At 30.5% G+C, this 20898-nt stretch overlaps 2 protein-coding genes and 1 pseudogene across 2 annotated transcripts; all 3 read right to left on the bottom strand.

Moving 5' to 3' along the window:
• Nucleotides 1–1015: 1015 nt before the first annotated feature.
• On the bottom strand, nucleotides 1016–3189 carry LOC132052773 (bifunctional monodehydroascorbate reductase and carbonic anhydrase nectarin-3-like). The gene is made up of 7 exons (XM_059444453.1): nucleotides 3076–3189; nucleotides 2731–2948; nucleotides 2527–2633; nucleotides 1890–1992; nucleotides 1547–1714; nucleotides 1395–1448; nucleotides 1016–1117 (listed from the first exon to the last, which is right to left on the bottom strand). The coding sequence occupies exons 1-7, from the start codon at nucleotides 3158–3160 to the stop codon at nucleotides 1037–1039; spliced, it is 816 nt and encodes a 271-aa protein (XP_059300436.1). The 5' UTR covers nucleotides 3161–3189; the 3' UTR covers nucleotides 1016–1036.
• Nucleotides 3190–7214: 4025 nt separating this feature from the next.
• LOC132054018 (bifunctional monodehydroascorbate reductase and carbonic anhydrase nectarin-3-like) lies at nucleotides 7215–12309 on the bottom strand (annotated as a pseudogene).
• Nucleotides 12262–14402, bottom strand: LOC132052776 (bifunctional monodehydroascorbate reductase and carbonic anhydrase nectarin-3-like). Its single transcript, XM_059444457.1, has 7 exons — nucleotides 14299–14402; nucleotides 13838–14055; nucleotides 13641–13747; nucleotides 13387–13489; nucleotides 12953–13120; nucleotides 12801–12854; nucleotides 12262–12614 (listed from the first exon to the last, which is right to left on the bottom strand). The coding sequence occupies exons 1-7, from the start codon at nucleotides 14384–14386 to the stop codon at nucleotides 12534–12536; spliced, it is 819 nt and encodes a 272-aa protein (XP_059300440.1). The 5' UTR covers nucleotides 14387–14402; the 3' UTR covers nucleotides 12262–12533.
• Nucleotides 14403–20898: the final 6496 nt, after the last annotated feature.

Here is a 20898-nt window from a genome sequence, read left to right as displayed (position 1 = left end):
AGAAGCCGAGTATGGGGGTCACCAACTTGATTGAATTAAACCGCTAGACTGACATACATCTCTAAGTTTCACAACGATGAGAATATATGATTAAGGCCTGACGATCAACCAAATATAGTGATGCTGATTATCAAAAAGAATGTAATTTTCTTCCCTTTTTTAAAGATTATTATATGTTGACCTTTCATGAGATTAGACTCTCTAAACTAAGAGATGCATTTGGAACTTGCAACGTACGTCTAGATGCAATCCAAAAGATGTACTTCTTGAGGAAAAAATCTTTAGAGGACTCAAATGTTTTGGGCACATGGGAGAAAGTTGAACTTTCGTCATCTATTAGAAACGTGCCTTGGTCATCCAAAAATTTAGGTCAAAGTTCGAATTTCCTCTTTGTGATTTCCAAAGTTGACCATGGATTTTGCTTTCACTATCAAGTACTACACTCGCAATATTGTATTCTCCTTGTCGGATGCTGGAACTAATGCAGACAAATTCGTGGCTCGCGAAAGTTAACAAAATCCGTCCAGAAACTGGCATTTATTGTTATGAGATGATGATACAATGAAAAAACAATAAGGAATTAAATGTTAATACAATCATATGTGACATAAAGACATTTCTAGTCCTAGTTCTGAAGATAATTATTAATTATCATCCTGTACTAGTATAATAAATAATAGACAATAACGGACAGCTAAATTTAAAGAGCGTAAGGTGTGTGTGCTTTCTGAAGCTATGGATACATAGAGCCCGTTTGGATTGGCTTATAAGTTGGCTTTATAAAAATTTCACTTTTTTTTTGAGTGTTTGGTGGCCATTAAAGTCTATTTTTAGTGCTTAAAATAAGGCTCAAAAAATAATTGGACCCATTTAACTTAGTTTATCTAAAGCGAGCTATAAAAGCGAAAACGAAATTTTTAAGCGAAAAAAATAAGTTGGACTACCAACTTATTTTTTTTCGAACATAATTTATGAAAATGAACTTTAAGCCTATAAAGCCCAATCCAAACGGGCTCATAAGCAATTCACTTGTATTTCAGGGCTTTTGTTCTGGTTTGTAGAATTTGATAGGACGTCTGTTTAGTGGCTGAGCTGGTCTAGCATTGGTTTCAGATTCCTGTGATAAACAAAATAATAGAAAAAAAAAAAGAAATCAAGAAACAGTGTCTTTATTGAAGTTGTATAGTGAGTAATATATAAGTAGATTCTTGAGGTTTTTAAATTGAAGAGCCACCTTTTTTTAGTCTCAAAAATTCATGATTAAAACAGAAATACTCCTAGGTTTTGGTTCTAAAAAGTCTCAGTTTAGTAAGAGTTGGATCCAAAAGATACATTCACTATAAGGGATGAAATATAATCAGGAAATGAAATTTTAATTTGGGGTAGCAACTCACATCGTGAACAGCATCTCGGATCAGTTTCATTTGTCTTTTGCTTACAGTTTTCACCTGAGAAATTAAAAAAGTGATATAACATAATTAAAATTAATTTCAAATAAAGAACTTATATTTAATTTTCATAATAATAAGCGGGAAAATTTGATTACCTTTCTATCAATAGTCCAGACAACATCCTCAGTGCAAGGCGGTACTGTCAGTGAGCCAATATACCTGTAATATTTTTTGCCAGCCATTTGTATTTGCTTTGGATCAATAGTTCCAATGGCTCTCTCTACATCTTTTATATTAGCAAGAGCTTTCAAATCCTTCTCTATCTGTGATCAGATGTAAACAATGTCAACAACTTAGGAAATACTGCAAATGAAGCTTGAATTTACAACATGTTACATTGCACTGACAATATAGAGATTAATTTTATTATATTATCAGTGATGAATACAACTTAAATCCTTATAATGTTATACAAAAGAAAAAGAAAATTTGTGTTACCATTGATAAGAAGGAATCGGGCCGTCCAATTTTGTAGATGATTCCAATGACTGCAGTCTTTCCATCGTTGCTTTCATGTACCAAATGTGCCTCCAAATTAAACCTGTGCATTTAATTTGTTGATACATTTGAATTCTTCATGCGCCAAATAAAGAATTAAAGCACCCCACACCCCAAAACAACAAACAAACAAAAAAAGCATGTAATGGAATGGATAACATTTTATAATTAAGGAGCTGCAAGACATGGTTCCATCCAATCATTGATTTAAAGTACACACAAAAACAAATTTTCTACCTGCAGATTCACATTTTTCAGCCACAAGGCCATGGGATATGATTAGCTATTATATACTCTCCTTTTCATTTTATATGTCTATGTTTAACATGGTTCAAGAAAAAGAAAAAAAACAGAGAAGGCTTTGGGCACATATCAGAAATATTATCTTTAGAATTTGTGGTATTGAATATTTCATGATATTTCCAAGGCTATAAAAGCATGTCATTAAGCATAAAATGAGAAAAGAATTTTTAATTATAAAAAAGTTGTACATAATTCTCTTTTCTCAGATGAAGAAGAAAATAGTGTCATATAAAATGAAACTGAGGGATAAGACTAATACGTATGTGAGGAGTACCTTTTCCCATTTATTGTGTGTTCAGAAGGAGTGTGCCAATGACATTGTTTGAGTTGATATTGAGTTCCATTTATCTTCAGGTATCCTGCACCACCTTCCCATTGCAACTGCATTGGTAAACACTCATGATTAGAAATTGATTTCAATCATGAGAAATTTCTAATTAATTTTTATTAGTACTACTGAGCCACAATATCAATTTACCATCATATCATGGCCTCTGTTCAAGAGAGTGGCATTAGATGGTTTGTAATATTTTCGGAGTATTCCCAAGTTTGAAACTATTTCAACCCGTTTGTTATGAAGATCAATTGGAGATTGCAATTTTCCTGTATTGCAGGTGCTCCATTCAGGATGAATCTTGCCCCAGTTAGCTGGTCCATTCTCGGCGTTTTCATCATAACTAAACTCACTCTCATCGTCTGCAATTGCCCAGACATAAGAAAATCATAATATAATTATACACTGACAATGCAAAAATATATTTATGTAATCAAGCTAAGACGCCTAAAAGATAATTATAATCCATAAAAAGACTGAAATATTTACCAACTTCCGCAGATCTTGCTAGAAATGCACTTGAGATGAAAAGAAACGAAATAAACAAGATTTTGGTTATTGTTGCCATCTTCATTAATATATCTTCAACTGTGTTGATGAAATGTTTTGTTAGTTGATATGAGAAAATTTAGAGAACGCAAGGATCATTATATAGGGGAGAGTAAGGTAATGTGAAACTGACTAAAAAGAAGTTGCTTTTGACTAAAGTTCTAAATTTAATTCAGATGGCTAATGAAGCATCGTAATGCTTTCTGGATATATTAATATTAAAAAAAAAAAAAGATAATTAAAAGACCGAGGACTCCTTTTTGAAATTCTTCTCCGTTGAGCTTTTGCTGGTTGATATTCTATGCATTTATTAAAGATCACAACTATAGTTTCTTTTTGAAATAAATTCTCTTTTCATTTCTCACGTCACATTCATGCCATTTTTGGTTGTCTATTCATGTTGCATGGGATGCTTTAAAACTTTAATTGATTACAGTGTAGTTGGGAATAGGAGCCACCCTCATTCAAGGGGTGTCAATTGACAACTCTTTTGCTAAATAAAACATTATGTACATAGATTAAAAAAAATTCTAATGTATATTATATGTATCTTGAATTTCCTTAGCGTCTTCATGTGTTTACCCTTTTTATATTTTGACTTTCCTTAATACAAATTCTGGCCACGTAGGAACCTATACATGTACCTCCGAATCAGGTATTGTGTGTTGTTAATTTCCTATTTAATTCTTATAATCCTGTTATTTAAATTTTGGATGAGTCAAGATATATATCAAGGATGAGACAGGTCATATAAGGATATAAAATTTTAATTTAAATTTTTAGTAATTAGTTATATTTTTTAATGTATATAATTAACTCTCTGTCGAGAACAAAAAAAGGAGTTACATTACTGGAAAAAACCAAGAAAAATCTAGAAAAGGGGTTTTGTCACCTTGCTGCTGTTGGACAAATGGGCTTTAGCTACCAATGTGGACTAACAGACCTTAACAAATATTCCATGATACGTAGGGACATGAAGATATTATTTATTAATTATGTCATTAGGTGCGTCTATAAGTTGGAAGCAATTATAGAAAATAGCATAGTCCGCTTATAAAATGTTCTTTTGTTGTCCGGGAACTTGTAATTGGGAAAATAGCAAAGAAGAAGAGGTGCTAAACTATACAAGTCTAAATTGGCATGGTGCGTTGAAACTTCAAATTCTTTGGCTAGTAGCTGTGCCTATTTTGAAGGATAATATTAAAAGGCACATTTTGATTTAGCTTCTAATAGTAAGGAATTTTGGAGAAAGTTCCAGCTTAATAAAATTCGTGACTTTTTGTCCAAGAATTGAAAGAATGTATGTTCAACTTTTAACAGCTAAAATCATTAGGTTCAACAATTTTTGTACTTAATTAATATGTAATCCATAACGATTGCATTTACCTGGAACCTGAAGCTTCTAATTTAGGTTCAAAAGTTCTATGGCACCGTTTGCTTACTTTTCAACAATTCCTGATGAGTTCGTATATCATTTTACAAATTTCATACTTGTATGTCTAATTTTGAACTTTAATTTGGCTTAGCTCAGGTCTACAGTTAAGCTATTGAAACTTGACATTACGTACAATCCCATCTGCATAAAATTTTATTTCATTTGTACACAAAAGGATTAAAAAACTTTATAAAAGACATTTCTAGCATGCTTCGAAGTGTTTTATAATGTCGTTTAAGAATAATGGTCAATTTTAATACTTTTAAAGCTAAACACTCAGGAGTTGCATGGTACTTACAAAGAAATGAAGAACGCATGGTACTTACAAAGAAAAAAACTATACTAAATGACATACACTTAGTATTAACGTCTGAATTTTCGATTTACAATTCTCCGAGAAGAAGAAGAAGCAGCAGCAGCGGTTTTTTTGTTTGCCGAGTAACCATCCCAAGTTTATGGCATTCATTTTCTTATCTTCGCAGCTTGTTCCTTTTTGGAACAACCGTTTCAGATCTTTTTTATTTCTCTCGTAAGTTATGGACCTTTAGACTTCAGTTTAAAGATCATTTTTTATCAAATCGAAAATCTTGTGAGAAAGGTCTAAAAATGAATTTGTAAGTTATTTCAAACTTTAGACAGTAATCTAACGTTTTATATGTGAGGTTAAGCAATATATGATTAAAAATTAGACCCGAGTCTAAAATTGTCCGGATGGGTGAAGATTATATTTACACAATTTTTAAAATAGGGACAGAATATAAATGATGGCCCCAAAAAGAGGCACTTGCATAAATCAGCCATTTATTTTTTCTTTGAGCTATACATCTTGTATCCTGGACTCCTGGAATGTTTTTTGGAAAATATATGTGAGAAATTTGACATTTCATCTGTTTTACGCTTTTACTAACCATGGACTCAAGGTTAATTTCTTGTAAATTATGGAAGCATTAGAAACGTGACCTGTTCATCCAAAAATCTAAACGTGACCTGTTCATCCAAAAATCTAAGTCAAAAGATGAAATTTCCTCTTTCTGTTTTCCAAAGTTGAGGATGGATTTTTGCTAATTAATTTCATTATGAAGTGCCAATAAATACACGTGCCCACATATGTAATTGTTATCTCTAAGTGTTCAAATCAGTATTTTAGCAGAACTAGTTTCTGTTTAAACAACAAAAAGAACCAGAAACAATGTTGAGAATAGAAGGTATATGAAACAGAAATTTCCGAGCCCACAAGTTTCTTGTGTGTCTTTAAGAAATTTATGTTGGGGTTTTTAAACTTGAGCTTTAAAGATAAGTTGTTGTGAATGAGAAATGGAGGGAAAAATTGAAAATTTGAGCAAAGTTCCTTTTAGAAAGCACTTTGTACCACATTGGTAGTGAAAAGAGAGAGTTGTGTGTTTATAGATTAAAGCAGATCCTCTAGTTCATAAAGGGTTAAGAAGAGGATCTCCATGCGTATTGCCGGCTAAATTTCGACTTACGGATCGATTGATTGATAATTTTTTTGGACCAAAGTTATTTTTCCAAATTCATTATTTAATTTAAAAATTTGTTGACATCTTCTCTTCACATTCAGTGCATTGTTTTTCCAAATTGCTAACTGTTTGTATCCTGTGATTTGCTCTGTTATCTGAGTTCGCCGGAGTTCTGTGGTTTGCAGTGCCACTACTACAGAAATGTTCTTTCGTTCTATCCTGGAAGGAAGTAACCCAAATCCTTTGGCAACAGTGAGGGATTAATAAACTCGTGGGCTCGGAAGATTTTTATACATCTTCTACATTTCTGTTCATCTAATTTTCCCTGGTTTTGATTAATAAACTAAAACTTGTTTATTAATTACTGGTACAGATTATGGATTCTAACAATCTAATCCCCTCACAGTTGCCAAGGTTAATAGATTAATTCCTCCCAAAAAAGTACGGAAAACTATTATGCAATAGTGGCAATGCAAATTGCAGAACTTCAGCAAACTCAAATGGCGGCAGCAAATCACACAGGACACTTACGTTTTGCTTTTGAAAAAAAAAATGCAGAATGCAAGAGTGAGAGGAGATATACAAATCTGTTATTTTTCAGTAGTTTTTTTTTTTTATGCTTCAATGAATTAAAAAATCTGAAGCAGAATTTCAACTTATATAGCCAACGAATAGGTGTTATGAAAAGGTGTAGTGACTTTACATAAAAGTCACATCCTTTGCTCCTAGTGCATCTTCGGGAAAGTCACTGAATTTCCCATTCACACTACACAAACCCAACAGTAATGCCGTAGTATTTTCCTCGTCGGATGTTGGGACAATTGTGACACAAATTCAAACCTCACAAAAGTAAACAAATTCGTCCCTTTGAATTACATCCGACTGTTAACATACGCAGAACAAATTAATACCGTCTATTTTATTACTGATAGCATGTATACAATGAGATATTCATGATACAATCATCTGTAACATAAAACCATATTTCTTCCTAGTTCTAATAAAGACAATTATTATCATCGTGTACTAGTAGTACAATAGACAATAACAAATTTATTTATTTATTAAAAAATAAAGCCTCCTCATATAGTGGATGGGGGTTTGGCAGGACTCGTAAAAAATTATTACTGTAATTAAAGACAGAAGTATATTGTGGGGAGGTTAAGCTAAGGTTTTGTTAATTTGATAGGACGTCCGTTTAGTGGCTGGATTGGTCTGGCATTGATTTCAAATCCCTGAGATAAATAGGAGAAGAAAAAAGTCAAGAAAATATTATCTTTCAAGTTATCTATTTAATTATAAGTAGATTCTTGAAAAAAAAAAGCAGATTCTTGAGGCATTTTAATTGAAGAACCATCCTTTTCGAATCAGACAAATTGAAAACAAAAAGCTAAATGGAGTTCTTTTGGGGTCCGAAAGATCTTCCATGAAAATTATAGTAGTCACTTGGACAAAAATTGAATGACATTGATTAAAATAGTATTTGAAGTTAAATTGAAAAATGATATTTGAAAGTTTAAGTAGAGTTTGGACATGTATTACACTTAAAAACATATTGAAGTTGGGATTGAAAAATGGACAAAATATATAACCAAACAGGTTTTGAAACGAAAAAAAAAAAGTTGAAAAAAGCAAACAAATAAATAAATAAATAGATAAATTATGTCCACGTCATGCACAGATCCTCCACAGGAGATGATAATATAATTAGAAAAAAGATCTTATTGCTAAAGCTTTGGGGTAGCAACTCACGTTAAGAACGACATCTTGAAGCAGTTTTATTGTCCTCTCGTTACAGTTTTAACCTGGAAAATTGATAAAGAAAAATCACATAATTAAAATTAATTTCAAAATGAATATAAAAAGGGGGAAGTTCGATGCACACTTTGCCAAAGACAAGATTAGCAAGGCACAGGTAGGGGCCATACCCCAAGAAATGAGATTTAAACAATCTAACTTAATGCAAAAAAAGATTCTGGCTGCTTCCTCATATCGAAATGAAGAAAATACTTATAGTATTAAATTTTCATAATAATGAGTTGGACAAAATTTAATTACCCATCCATCAATAGTCCAAACAACAGTTTCACTGCAAGGCGGAGTAGTTGGGGAGCCATTATACCTACAATATTTTCTGCCATCCAATTTTATTAGATTTGGATCAATTATTTCGATGGCTCTTTCTGCACCTTTTTGATCAGCAAGAGCTTTTAAATCCATCTCTATCTGTGATTAGAAGTAAATATTATCAAGAATACAATAATAAGATCGGTTAAATTTTACTGATAGTGTAACAAATAAATTTGTGCTTACTGTGGTTAGCAATAAATCAGGTAATAATCCAATCTCGTAGTGGACTCCAATATAGCAAACCTTTTTCCATCATTAATGGACCAAATGAGCCTCCATATCGAACCTGCATTTAATTTGTTGATATATATATATATATATATAAACTATTAAAGAAAAAACGAATACGTTACAAAAGAAAAATTAGAATAAGGATTTAGAAAGATACTATGGACTAATGGAGTGAATTATTTTAGATAGAAACTTGTGCCAAATTAATATCCTTCTAATCCTTGCCTTAGGCCCCAAATACTAAAGTCCCCAAAAGTACTACATTAAATTATTGTGTACTCCATAACATAAAACTTATGTAAATAGATTCCAAATTTTTTAAATTATTTATTGGGTTGAGATTGTAAAGATGAGTGAGTAAATGATAACTTTTCCTCTGTGTATGTTCATTTATTTTTTATATTTCTGACGTTTCATTTTCTAACTTTGAACTCAATTTTTCTGAATTAATTATTTTCTTTTGCGACGTTTAATTGATTCATAGATCAAAAAACTAGTTTTTTTTACATGAATTAACTTTAAGAGGCTTCTCAATTATATAAGACAAGCAACCTTCTATATATAGTATAGTTTGAATTGCATTTATAGTGTAAAAATCATTTAGGCCATATAAGTTAACTCTATGAATATATGTAAGCTAGCGGGTATACCTTTCTCCATCGACAGCATGTTCAGCAGGTGTGTACCAGTGAATCTGATTGAGTTGATATTGAGTTCCATTTATCCTCAAGTATCCTCCATCATCCCATCTCAACTGCATTTATAAATTAATAGTCTCTCATTACAAAATGGTTTAATATGATGCTGATGAGAAATATCTTAATTATTATTAGTATATATTGATGCACAAAATCAATTTACGTACCATGATAACATGGCCTCTGCTCATGGGAGTGGCCTTCGAAGGTTTGTAGTCTTTTTGAAGTATTCCTAAATTCGATACAATTTCAACCTCTTTGTTAAGGATATCAATTGGAGACTTCATTTTTCCATTTTTGCAGGCAAACCATTCTACTGGACGAATATTGCCCCAGTTAGCTGGTCTATTCTTGGCTTTTTCGTCGTCACTAAACTATACAATATACCCAAACATAAGAAAATCATAACTCTATATACTGACACTCTGACAGTGCAAAAGAATCTTTACACTACCAAGTCACCCTTATATACAACCGTTCATAAAAAATAAAAAAAATGAATTAGCAGCCTAAAATAAGGCAGGTTGAAGTACGTTAAGAGTGCAAATTAAAATTATTTAGACTGTTATATATATAAGTTAAATCCAAAACAAAAGGCGATGCATGCGCTAAAATCAAACAAGCATAATTGGAAGGGCAAAAAACATATATGTACATAGTAAGAGGGTTTATTTACAGAACCTGACGAGATTTTTCAGTTTGCAAAATATATCAATAGTTTTCTTACAAAATCTATACTAATCAGGTAAATTAAAAGGCAGTGAATAAAACATAATAAATAAATTAGACGTCAATCAATCATCGAAATAATGTAAGGAAACTGATCTTCCCTTATTTTATCCACTTTTCTCTCTCCATTCAAATTAACAAATATTGTTCCCTGATTTTCTCCACCTTTTGCTCAAAAAATCCATTCTAATTGGTAATTCTAGGTTGTATAAAATTTGTATAAAATTGTATTATAATTGTATTCTACAAATATCTACAACAATATACATCTTAAAAACAAATTTCATAGAACTAATTATATAATTTATAACTTTAAAATACAATTTTCATACAACTCAACATACAATTATAATACAACTTAATGTAATTTTGCTACATCTTCAAATATGGAGAAGATATATATAATTATTATTAATAATAATAATAATAAAAAAAATTGTAATTAATACAAACCAGATTCCATACGCAATTCATACACATTTTAAGACTAATTTATATCCAATTTATACGCATTTCATACACATCGTGACCACATATGTCAAAAATGATATATATCATATTAATACAAATTTCATAGTTTTTAACATACTACAATATATATAATTTATACAGATTTCATACGTACGGTGATCATATTTATCTCAAAACGATACAAACCAACTTTTATATATATATTTAATACGCAGTTCAGTAATCAAAAGCTTTCTATTATTAATGTATGCATAATCTGTCAACATTCGTAGAGGAAGAGAGAGAGAGAGAGAGAGAGAGAGAGAGAGAGAGAGAGAAATCGTTTTGAAAAGAAGAAGAATCTGATTGGTAAGTATCCTAAAATTAAGTCCCATATTTAAAAATCAGATTCTTTTCCTAAATAAAAGCCTAAAATCGTGGGTATTCCATTAAGCTCAAATCTGGTGTATTTTGTAATTTTATTGGTATGTTTTGTAAATAAGAAAAATTATTCTTATGTTTTGTAATATAAAATCTTAAGCAGTATTATTAGATTATTTTTTCCCTAATTGGAAAGACTCTGGAGCCTCAATTTTTAATACACTAACGTACCAACTTCTTGAGATCTTGCAAGCTGAAACGCACTTGAAAGGAAAAGAAATGAAACAAACAAGAATTTGGTTATTGTTCCCATATTCACTATATCTTTTAACTGTTGAAATGTTTTGTCAGTTGATGAGCAAACTCAGAGAATTCCTGGATTATTATACAAGGGGAGTAAAGCCAAATGTGAAACTGACCAAAAAGAAGAAGTTTTTTAACTAAACTTCTCGTGCCAAATTTTATTTGGATAAAAGCTACATGTACTCATACTATCATAAATTTTTAAACGATCTTCTATTATATAAAGGAACAATATCACCATGTTAAAGTTCATATCTGAACAATATCAACGACTTGATTACAAATCTGATTTTATTTTATTTTGTAAATATCTCATTGATTTTTTATATTGTAATTTGTTAGTATTAGGAATGTATCTGTAATTTAATATATATCTTTTCTTTTCCTTGACTGTAATCATGAGATTCAATTCCCAATCAGCTGTATAAATAGGAGATTAACATATACTCCCTCCATCCCATTATAATAAGTGTCACTTTAGCCAAAAAAAATTGTCTCATAATAAGTGTCACCTTAGGAAATCAAGACATAAATTGGCTAGTTTTTTTTTTTTTTTTCAATTCTACCTTAGACAATAAAGTAACATCTAAACGAAGATTGGAAAAGCCACATAGTAACTTGGTATTGTTGGATTCTCAATGTCAAAAGGTTTACTTCTTGTACATGTTTTAATCAAAAGGTAAAAATAATTTATTTTTATTATATAGGGGTAATTTGATAAACTTCACATTGCATTATTAATTTCTTAATATGCGTGTTTTTGGTTAAGGCGACACTTATTATGGGACGGAGAGAGTAATTTCTAAGTTTCCCAACTCTGTAAAGTTTCTAGTCATTTTGGTCAGGATGAGATAATTAATGCCCTGATCAATCAAATATTATAGTACCCAGCTACCATTAAGATGCTGAATTTTTCACCAAAAATAGATTATTTAATTTTCTTCCTTTTTTTTTGTTTTTTTTCCTGTTATAGATTATTTTGTGGACCTTTAATGAGATTAGGCTCTTGAGAGTAAGAGACTCATGTGGAACTTACAACCTCTAGATTGCAACTCAAATCCAAAAGACGACGTTATTGAGTATATATTTCTCAAGACCAAAAGATCTATTTGTCTTGATGAAGAATATTCTTTAGAGGACTCAAATGTTTTTGGCACATGGGGGAGAATTGAACTTTTGTTATCTATTAGAAACGTGCCCTGGTCATCCAAAATGTTTGGATCAAATTTTGAAGTTTGATGGAATTTGTGTCGGTTACCAACAAATTGATGTGTTTACACACGCATATATTCTACTTGTCGGATACCGGAACAGATGCAGACAAAATTCGAGGCTCCATGCCTCACAAAGATAAGCAAATTCTTCCACAACAGTACTTTATTACAATGATACAATGAATAAATACAATAACGAAGATACTAACACAATCATCTGTGATAAAACCATTTCTAGTCCTAGTTCTGAAGAAAATTATTAATTATCATTAACGGACAGCTATATTTAATGACCGTGATCGATATGTGCTTTCTCAAACTATAGATACATAATCAATTCGCTTGTATTTCAGGGTTTCAGTTCTGGTTTATAGAATTTGATAGGACGTCTGTTTAGTGGCTGAGCTGGTCTAGCATTGGTTTCAGATTCCTGTGACAAACAAAATAAGAGGAAAAAAAAGAGTCAAGAAGACGGTGTCTTTAATTGAATAGCCACCCTTTTCGAGTAAAAAAAAAAATAATCTGAAAAGTCTTCGTTTACTAAGGGATGAAATTAGTATATAATTAGGAATGAAAATTCTTAGTGCTAAAATTTTGATTTGGGGTAGCAACTCACATCATGAACAGCATCTCGGATCAATTTCATTTGCCTTTTTGTTACAGCTTTAACCTATAAAATTCAAGAAGAAAAATCAAATAATTAAAATTAATTTCAAAATAGAAGTAATTACATTTAATATTCATAATGAATTGGGAAAATTTGATTACCTTTCCATCTATAGTCCAGACAACATTTTCGGTGCAGGGAGGTGTTGTTAGGGAGCCAATATATCTGTAATATTTTTTGCCTTCCATTTTTATTTGCTTTGGATCAATTGTTCCAATGGCTCTCTCTACACCTTTTGTATTGGCAAGAGCTTTTAAATCCTTCTCTATCTGTAATCACAAGTCAAAATAATATCAAGAATTCGAAAAATAGGACAGAGTAAGTTACACTTGTAGTGTGACAATTTCAATGCATGTCAATGAATATAAGTTAAATTCTGGTGTTCAGGCAAGGAAAGTGGTTCATCAGAATCCTTCGAAAGATTACACTGTAAATAAGGTTAATTTTTTTATACATATATAATAGATGATAAATCCCTTTGGTGAAAATCCTATCTTACCTTCTACTTATGTCATATAAATAAATTCGTATTTACCATAGATAAGAAGGAATCAGGCTGTCCAATCTGGTAGATGATTCCAATGACAGCAGTCTTTCCATCACTGCTTTCATGTACCAAATGAGCCTCCAAATTAAATCTGCATTTAATTTTGTTGATAAATATGAATTCCTCATGCAAAATAAATAAATAAAGCAAAGAAAAAAATAAAACAGGTGAATCTTTCCTTAACTGTAGTGATATTGTGCTAATTAACTCCAATATGAATATATGTGAGCTAGGGAGTATACCTTTTTCCATTGATTGTGTGTTCAGAATGTGTATGCCAATGACATTGTTTGAGTTGATATTGAGTTCCATTTATCTTCACATATCCTGCATCACCTTCCCATCTCAACTGCATTTAGAAATATATAATCACATTAAAAAATGGTTTCAGTACCAATTATTACCAGTATAGTATTGATCAATAATATCAATTTATCACCATCATATCATGGCCTCTATTCAAGAGAGTGGCATTGGATGGTTTGTAATATTTGCGAAGAATTCCCAGGTCTGATACAACTTCAACCCTTTCGTTAAGAAGGTCAATTGGAGACTGCAATTTTCCAGTATTGCAAGTGCTCCATTCTGGATGAATCTTGCCCCAGTTAGCTGGTCCATTCTCGCTTTTTTCATCGTAACTAAACTCACTCTCATCATCTGCAATTGCCCAAACATTAAAGAAATCATAACTCTATGCACAGAGTGTAAAAGAATATTCATACGAATAAATCAACTAATAACTATAGGTAACCATTCAAGTGAATTAGTAAAATATATATTGGTTATATGCTTGAAAGTATATACTATAAGTTAAATCCAAAATAGAAGGCCATGCGCTAAAATCAAATAAGCAAAATTGGAAAGACACTAAAGCTTCTATTTGTAGTACTTTTATCCTACCAACTTCTGCCGATCTTGCAAGAAATGCACTTGAAAGGAAAAGAAAAGAAATGAACAAGATTTTGGTTAATGTTGCTGCCATCTTCATTAATATATCTTCAGGATTTCAACTGTTGATGAATTGTGGTGTTATTTGATGTGCGAACTCAGAAAACGTATGGACCATTATATAGGAAGAGTAAGGTAATGTGAAGCTGATGACTAAAAAGAAGTTGCTTTTGACTTATAAGCTTCTCGTGCCAAATTTCTAAACTCAATTCAGGTGGCTTGAAGGATCGTACTATTTTCAGGAGACTTTAATATGTAAAATAAGATAATAAAAAGACCGAGGACTTTTTTTGAAATTCTTCTCTTGAGTTTTTGCTGGTTGAAATTCTATGCATTCATTAAAGACCACGACGATAGTTACTTTTTCAAATAAATTCTCTTTTTATTTCTCGCGTCACATATGCGCCAATTTATGACTGATTCATTAATTATGGTTGTCTATTCATGTCACTGGAGTGTTTTAAAACCTTATTTTTTTTTTTTTCACGTAGTGGCGGAGCGCCCTTGTTCAAGGGGTGTCAATTGACAACCTTTTGCTAAAACAATAAACAATGTAGATAGTTTTTTTTTTAAAAAAAAATTATTTCTAATGTGTATATATATATTATATCTTGAATTTCATCAACGTCTTTGTGTGTCTACTTTTTTATATTTTGACTTTCCGTAATGAAAAATTAACCCCGCCATAAAGTTCCATGGATAAATTCATTTAAAGTATAATATTGTATCATTAAGGAATTGTTATAAAAATTATCTTTATGTATAATAATTATTCTTTTATATTACATGCATTAAATATTAAATATATGTTTAAAAGGTTTTTGTTCTCTTTCATTCTCAATTAAGTAAATGAACTTTTGAGTATTGGTTATTATTATCAAAACTACTTACACGAATAAATTTTCTAATTAAAATGTTATTAGGCTCAATTATCAAAATTGTATGTGTTCAAAAATTAGTTTTGATAATTACTTTATTTATTCTCTAAGTATAGTTAAGTCCATAATATATGTTCGGTACTGTTGGATATTCTATTTGAGAAAGTTGTTCGAATTTCTTATGATATGCGACTGAAACAAGTTCTTGCTAATGGTTAAAAAAAAAAAAAAAAAAAAAAACCTAATATTTTAAAACTAAAACAAGAAAAATGTTAACAATTCAAAGCGAAAAAAGTTACTTCAAAATTAATTGATATGTAGGAGGTGAGGCGGGGAATGTCGTTGTTCAATGTCGGGGGAGAGTGTTTGACTTTTAAAGCAAAATTAGAGGGAGAAAATAATTTCACCCATAAAAATGATGCTATAATTTTGACCAAAATTAAATAAAATTATTATTAAGAGAGCCAAAGAAAATCTATATTAAAGAACTAACAAGATATTCAAGCTCTTATATAATCTGTCTTTTCTAATTTCATAAAGATTTTGTTAGTCTCAGATATTGCATTATATTAAAAAATAAGATGATAATTGAATTTCTGTTAGAGTAATATGATCCAATGTACTTAAATAAGTCAGATTACAATTTTCATTAATATATTTTTCAATATTATTTAAGCATCGCGCGGCTACGAATGCTAGTGGACTATTATATAGGAAGAGTAAGGTAATGTGAAGCTGGCTAAACAGAAGTTGCTTTTGACTAAACTTCTCGTGCCAAATTTCTAAATTTAATTCAGGTGGCTTGAAGCATCGTACTATTTCAGGAGACTTTAACATGTAAAATAAGACAACAAAAGGACCAAGGACTCTATTTTGAAATTCAATGCATTAATTAAAGACCACGACGATAGTTTCTTTTTCAAATAAATTCTCTTTTATTTCTCGCGTCACATGCATGCCAATTTATGACTGATTCATTAATTATGGTTTTCTGTTCATGTCGCATGGAGTGTTTTAAAACCTTAATTGATCTTCATGTAGTGGCGGAGCGTCCTTATTCAAGGGGTCTCACGTGACAATCTTTTGCTAAAACAATACACAATGTAGATAGGTATTTTTTTTAATTTCTAATATATATATATATATACACAGAGAGAGAGAGTTTTGCTAACCTACGATATGAAGGTTGTGGGATAGCAATGTTTTCACTTTTTGATTCACCAAATTACCCCTGCCAACCAATTAAAACATAGGATGTTTGAGGGCCTTTCTGTCTTTTTCAAAGTAAATGGGATCTTTCCCTCCTGTTACTTGTTTGACGCCCTCAATTTCTTTCTCGTTTCCTTTTGATGAAGCTTACAATTTCCTTTCCAATTTAGTATTGTGCGTTCCATTGTATTTGTAAATATATATAACTGCAAGGATCTAGTTTAGTTTTAGATTTCACCAATATATTGTTTAATACCCAGAGAAAATGAAAAAAAGTATTGAGAAGGGAAAAGACTTAAAGAAGGAAGAAAAAGAGAAAATGAGAGGATGAATTATGAGCGGTATAAAAAAGGACCAAAAAAATAGAAAATGAGAGGATGAAGGGAAATGGGCAACAACGAATGAGTTTTTAAAGTTGCAGTTTATTTATATACTAGTTTACTTGTCCGCGCTTCGCGCGGTCGTGAAAACTGTTCTCTTACAAAAAAAGAATCATAGATTTAATGGAAAAAAATACAAAAAAACAAAAATTGAAGTAGAAAAGTAAAATAAAAGACATAGGCAGTAATCCCTAAATTTATTTTTTTAAAATTATTTCTACCAAGGAATAAAATGTTACAATACATATGCATAAAAAGTAAAAGGAACGTGCTAATAAGCATAAAAAAATATAGATTTACTAAGTAAGAAATTAGAACAAAATACATTTTTTGTTGACCTCAAATTTCTCTATGAGAGCATCGGCTTTATACAAAAATAAGGAAAATCAAAATTCTAAAAAAATTTACAACCTGAAGAGCACAAAGTTTAAAAAAAAAAAAAAAAAAAAAGAGAAGTAACAAAAATTACCTGCTGATTAACTAAAAGGAAAATAAAGTATACTTTGAAAATAGTCCTACTCTCAATAATGATTAACACAATTATTTTAAGGCATGCCTAAATTTTTTTAAAATTCTCGAGTTTGTTAACCGTGAATCTCTCTCTCTCTGAACACATAAACCTAAAGCAAAAATAAATAAAATAAAACTAAAATCACAAAAAATTACAGTCCCATAAGCACAAAGTTAAAAATGAAAAGTTTCTTTTGATTAACAACAAAAGGAGAAAACAAATGCATGCTATAAGCACATTCCACTCTTAATAGTAAAGCCACTACTTTGATGCCTATCAAAATTTCTTAAAATTCCTTATGATATTGAAACACATAAAAGCATTAAAGGGAAGTTAGAACATTGAGTAAAAATACAAAAACAAATGAGAAACGAGGAAGAGGAGAAATATGTTGCTTTTATAGAAAGTTTAAAACGTTAGTCACATTGATTGAGGAAGAAGGGGAAAAGAAGCAAAATATTTAAAGACTTTTGAGTTTTAAAAAGTAAGAAGAGAAAAAATGATAATTGTGTTTTCTGATTTAAGAAATGTGTCCCGTCACCTTCTAAATTCAACAAGTTAATAATTTAGATACTATTCCTCATTTTTTATGTAAAAAAAAAAAAAAGGCTTCAAAATATAGTTGTGTTAATTTATAAATTTGGCATGTAATAGCAGATATGTGTAATGTATGTTGAAAAGATGAATTTTCTCATACAAATGAATTACGAACTTAGCAACAAAAGTTATTTGGAAGCCCACCTCCTAATGCTCTTGCGACACAAATGGTAAAACAACTGAAATTTTGTTACTGAAGGGGACATACTGCGCACATGGTATCAATAAGATTAATTAATACTAAAATAATCAACAAAATATAGATTATACATTTATAAACATATATTACAGATCTAAAAACTTATCTGGTGTAGCCTAAAAATGAATTTGAAGGGACATAATTGAAAGTTATCTCTGATGGAAGCAAATGGTAGTGTTGATATATAGTTCAGTCTTGGAGTGTAAGAGGGATAAATAAATTCTAGTCAATTCAGCATACAACTTAATAGCTTTAATTTGTATCTGTGCTACAAACAATTAGCAAAAATGATAAATGATAATCGTTTATACTTATTGCTGCGATCTTTTCTATTAACTGCAACTCTGCAAGAGAAGATAAAACAACCAAAACTCCACAGAATGCTATAAGTAGAATATCTTTTCTCTGCTAATATATCTTTTTCATATTGCTGCCTTCCGCCACAGGATGATTGCAAAGAATATATGTAGCCTTGTTCTTTATGCCCATACAAATAGCGAAAGAAGACCAAAAAAAAAAAAAAAAAAACGTAAACTTTTTTTCTGTGGAAAAGACCTAACCCATTAATGTGTATTAATTGTTCAATTTAATTGGAGATTAAAATGGTTGACACATGAATGGTAAAAATGGCCAAAATCTGTAGAATACAAGAGAAGGTGACAAACATAGTCATTAATACGTATTAATTTCTCAATTTAATAAAAATAATTATGAAGGAAAGAGACTTTTTGATTTTTAAAAAATTTAATCTAAGCTAAACTAATAGGATGAAGGAGGAAAAAATTGCAAAAAAAAAAGAGAAAAAAGATAAATAGAATCCTTCGTCATAGAGAGGTACCACATAGGATTGACTATGCCTAACTTTATATTATTTATAAATTAGGGTATGATTTCATAAAATCAAATAGGCTGTCTACATCCCTGCAATTGTTTGTTTTCCGAAGTTGACAAGATGCTCAACAAAAATAAGCCCATTGAAATTTCATAGAATTGATGTATAGTCCAATTGCTTCAGTTTCTCCATTGACAAGGAGAGAAGGAAAATGAAAAAGGAAAGGGAAAGTGGGTTCAGTTTTTGTTAAAAGTCAGAAAAGCCCTCAAGCTTTCTATGTTTTAATTGGCTGGCAGTGGTAGTTTGGTGAATCAAAAAGTGGTACATTACTATCCTACAACCTTGATGTTGTAGGTTAGCAAAACCTATATATATATATACATACATATATACTTGAATTTCATCAACGTCTTTGTGTTTCTACTTTTTTATATTTTGACTTTCCGTAATGAAAAATTAACCCCGCCAAGTAGGAATCTATATATGTACGTCCGAATCAGGGATTGTGTGTTATTTATTTCTATATATTTCGTATTATCGTGTTATTTGAATTTTGGATGAGTCTAGATATATCAAGGACGAGACAGATGATACAAGGATATGCAAATTTAATTTTTAATTTGTTTTAATTTTAATATATATAACTAGATCCCTCTAACAAAAGAGGAGTTTCGTTAATGAAAAAAACCAAGAAAAATCTAGAAAGGGTTTTTGTCACCTTGCTGCTGTTGATCAAAGGGCTTTAGCTACCAATATAGACTAATAGAAATGGTATTTGAAGTTAAATTGAAAAATGATATTTGAAAATTGAAGTTAAACGTGCATTTTACTTGGAAAAGTATTCAAGTTTGAAGTGAATGGACACAATATATAACCAAATAAGTTTTTAAAAGAAAAGTTGAAAAAAAATAATTTTTTTATGTCCACGTCATGAACAGATCCTCTCTGAGAGATCTAAAGCCTCTTGGATTCTCAGCAAAACCAGTATTTCTTCTATTCTATCAAGTGTATGTATTCCATCTTACTGTCGAAAAAGCACTGTATGATTGTGTTCTCCATCATTTTTATCGGGTTGGTCTAAATCAATATTTATATAGACGAACATGTATTTATAGATCAATATTGACAACTAATAACATTATTCAAGGAGTTGAAAGACTCAATTAGTTTTGTTTAAAGTTCTTTAATAGTTATATATCTATTTGATTGTAGTTGTGTACATATTTCTTTACGATCTGCCCCAATTTTGTTATGATCAGCTGCACTAATCCTTTAGAAAAATATTTTTGTAATGTTGGTGGAGTAGCTATATCAATGTAAAATAGAAATGAGATTTTTCTGGTAAATGATAGTTTGTCAAATTTGACTGATGAATTTTTTTAGACTTTTACAAACTATTTTCCCATTTTATTTGATGCGCAACATTAAAATCGTGCTATCAAAAGATAAAAGAAAAAAAAAATTGATTATCTTTTGCTTTCATCTTTTTCCTTCAACAACTAATTCTCAACTAATGTACTACGATGGATCCCACATAAAGATTTTTCCTTCAACAACTAATAGATTGTCTTTTGCTTTCATGTTTTTCCTTCAACTAATTTTCAAACTAATGTACTAAGATGGATATCACATAATGATTTTTCAATTTTTTTTTCCTATTTCTAACAATTTGTTTTTATTTTTTAATTAATATGTATATTAATGTCTGCGCGCTTTGTAAAACCTTTGAAACAATTTCGACACACTTCTCCTTCTTCAGCTAAAGCATGAGAACGATGACTAATACTAAATTAAAAAATGCAATACTTCGTGAATAACCTAATAAGTATTGCGATTCACTTTTCGAAAAATCTCATGAATATTTATAGAAACCATAAGAGAATTGCACAAAAGGAGAGGGTCCATCGGAGGTAGAGAAAGAGAGAGGGAGAGGGACGGGGATGGGA

The sequence above is a fragment of the Lycium ferocissimum genome, chromosome 4 (assembly GCF_029784015.1).
Source record: "Lycium ferocissimum isolate CSIRO_LF1 chromosome 4, AGI_CSIRO_Lferr_CH_V1, whole genome shotgun sequence".
NCBI lineage: Eukaryota > Viridiplantae > Streptophyta > Magnoliopsida > Solanales > Solanaceae > Lycium > Lycium ferocissimum.
The sequence above is the reverse complement of the archived record's forward strand: the minus strand, read 5'-3'. Positions and strand labels throughout refer to the sequence as shown.

Bases quoted from the DNA above. Each gene is read 5' to 3' on its own strand.
- LOC132052776 (XM_059444457.1), bottom strand. From the start codon at position 14,386: ATGAAGATGGCAGCAACATTAACCAAAATCTTGTTCATTTCTTTTCTT. The intron at 14,056-14,298 runs GTAGGATAAAAG...GGGCAATTGCAG, and splicing joins TGCAAGATCGGCAGAAGTTG to ATGATGAGAGTGAGTTTAGT. The intron at 12,615-12,800 runs GTGAGTTGCTAC...TGTTTGTCACAG, and splicing joins TCCGAGATGCTGTTCATGAT to GAATCTGAAACCAATGCTAG.
- LOC132052773 (XM_059444453.1), bottom strand. From the start codon at position 3,160: ATGAAGATGGCAACAATAACCAAAATCTTGTTTATTTCGTTTCTTTTC. The intron at 1,993-2,526 runs GTACTCCTCACA...TTAAATGCACAG, and splicing joins CACACAATAAATGGGAAAAG to GTTTAATTTGGAGGCACATT. The intron at 1,118-1,394 runs GTGAGTTGCTAC...TGTTTATCACAG, and splicing joins TCCGAGATGCTGTTCACGAT to GAATCTGAAACCAATGCTAG.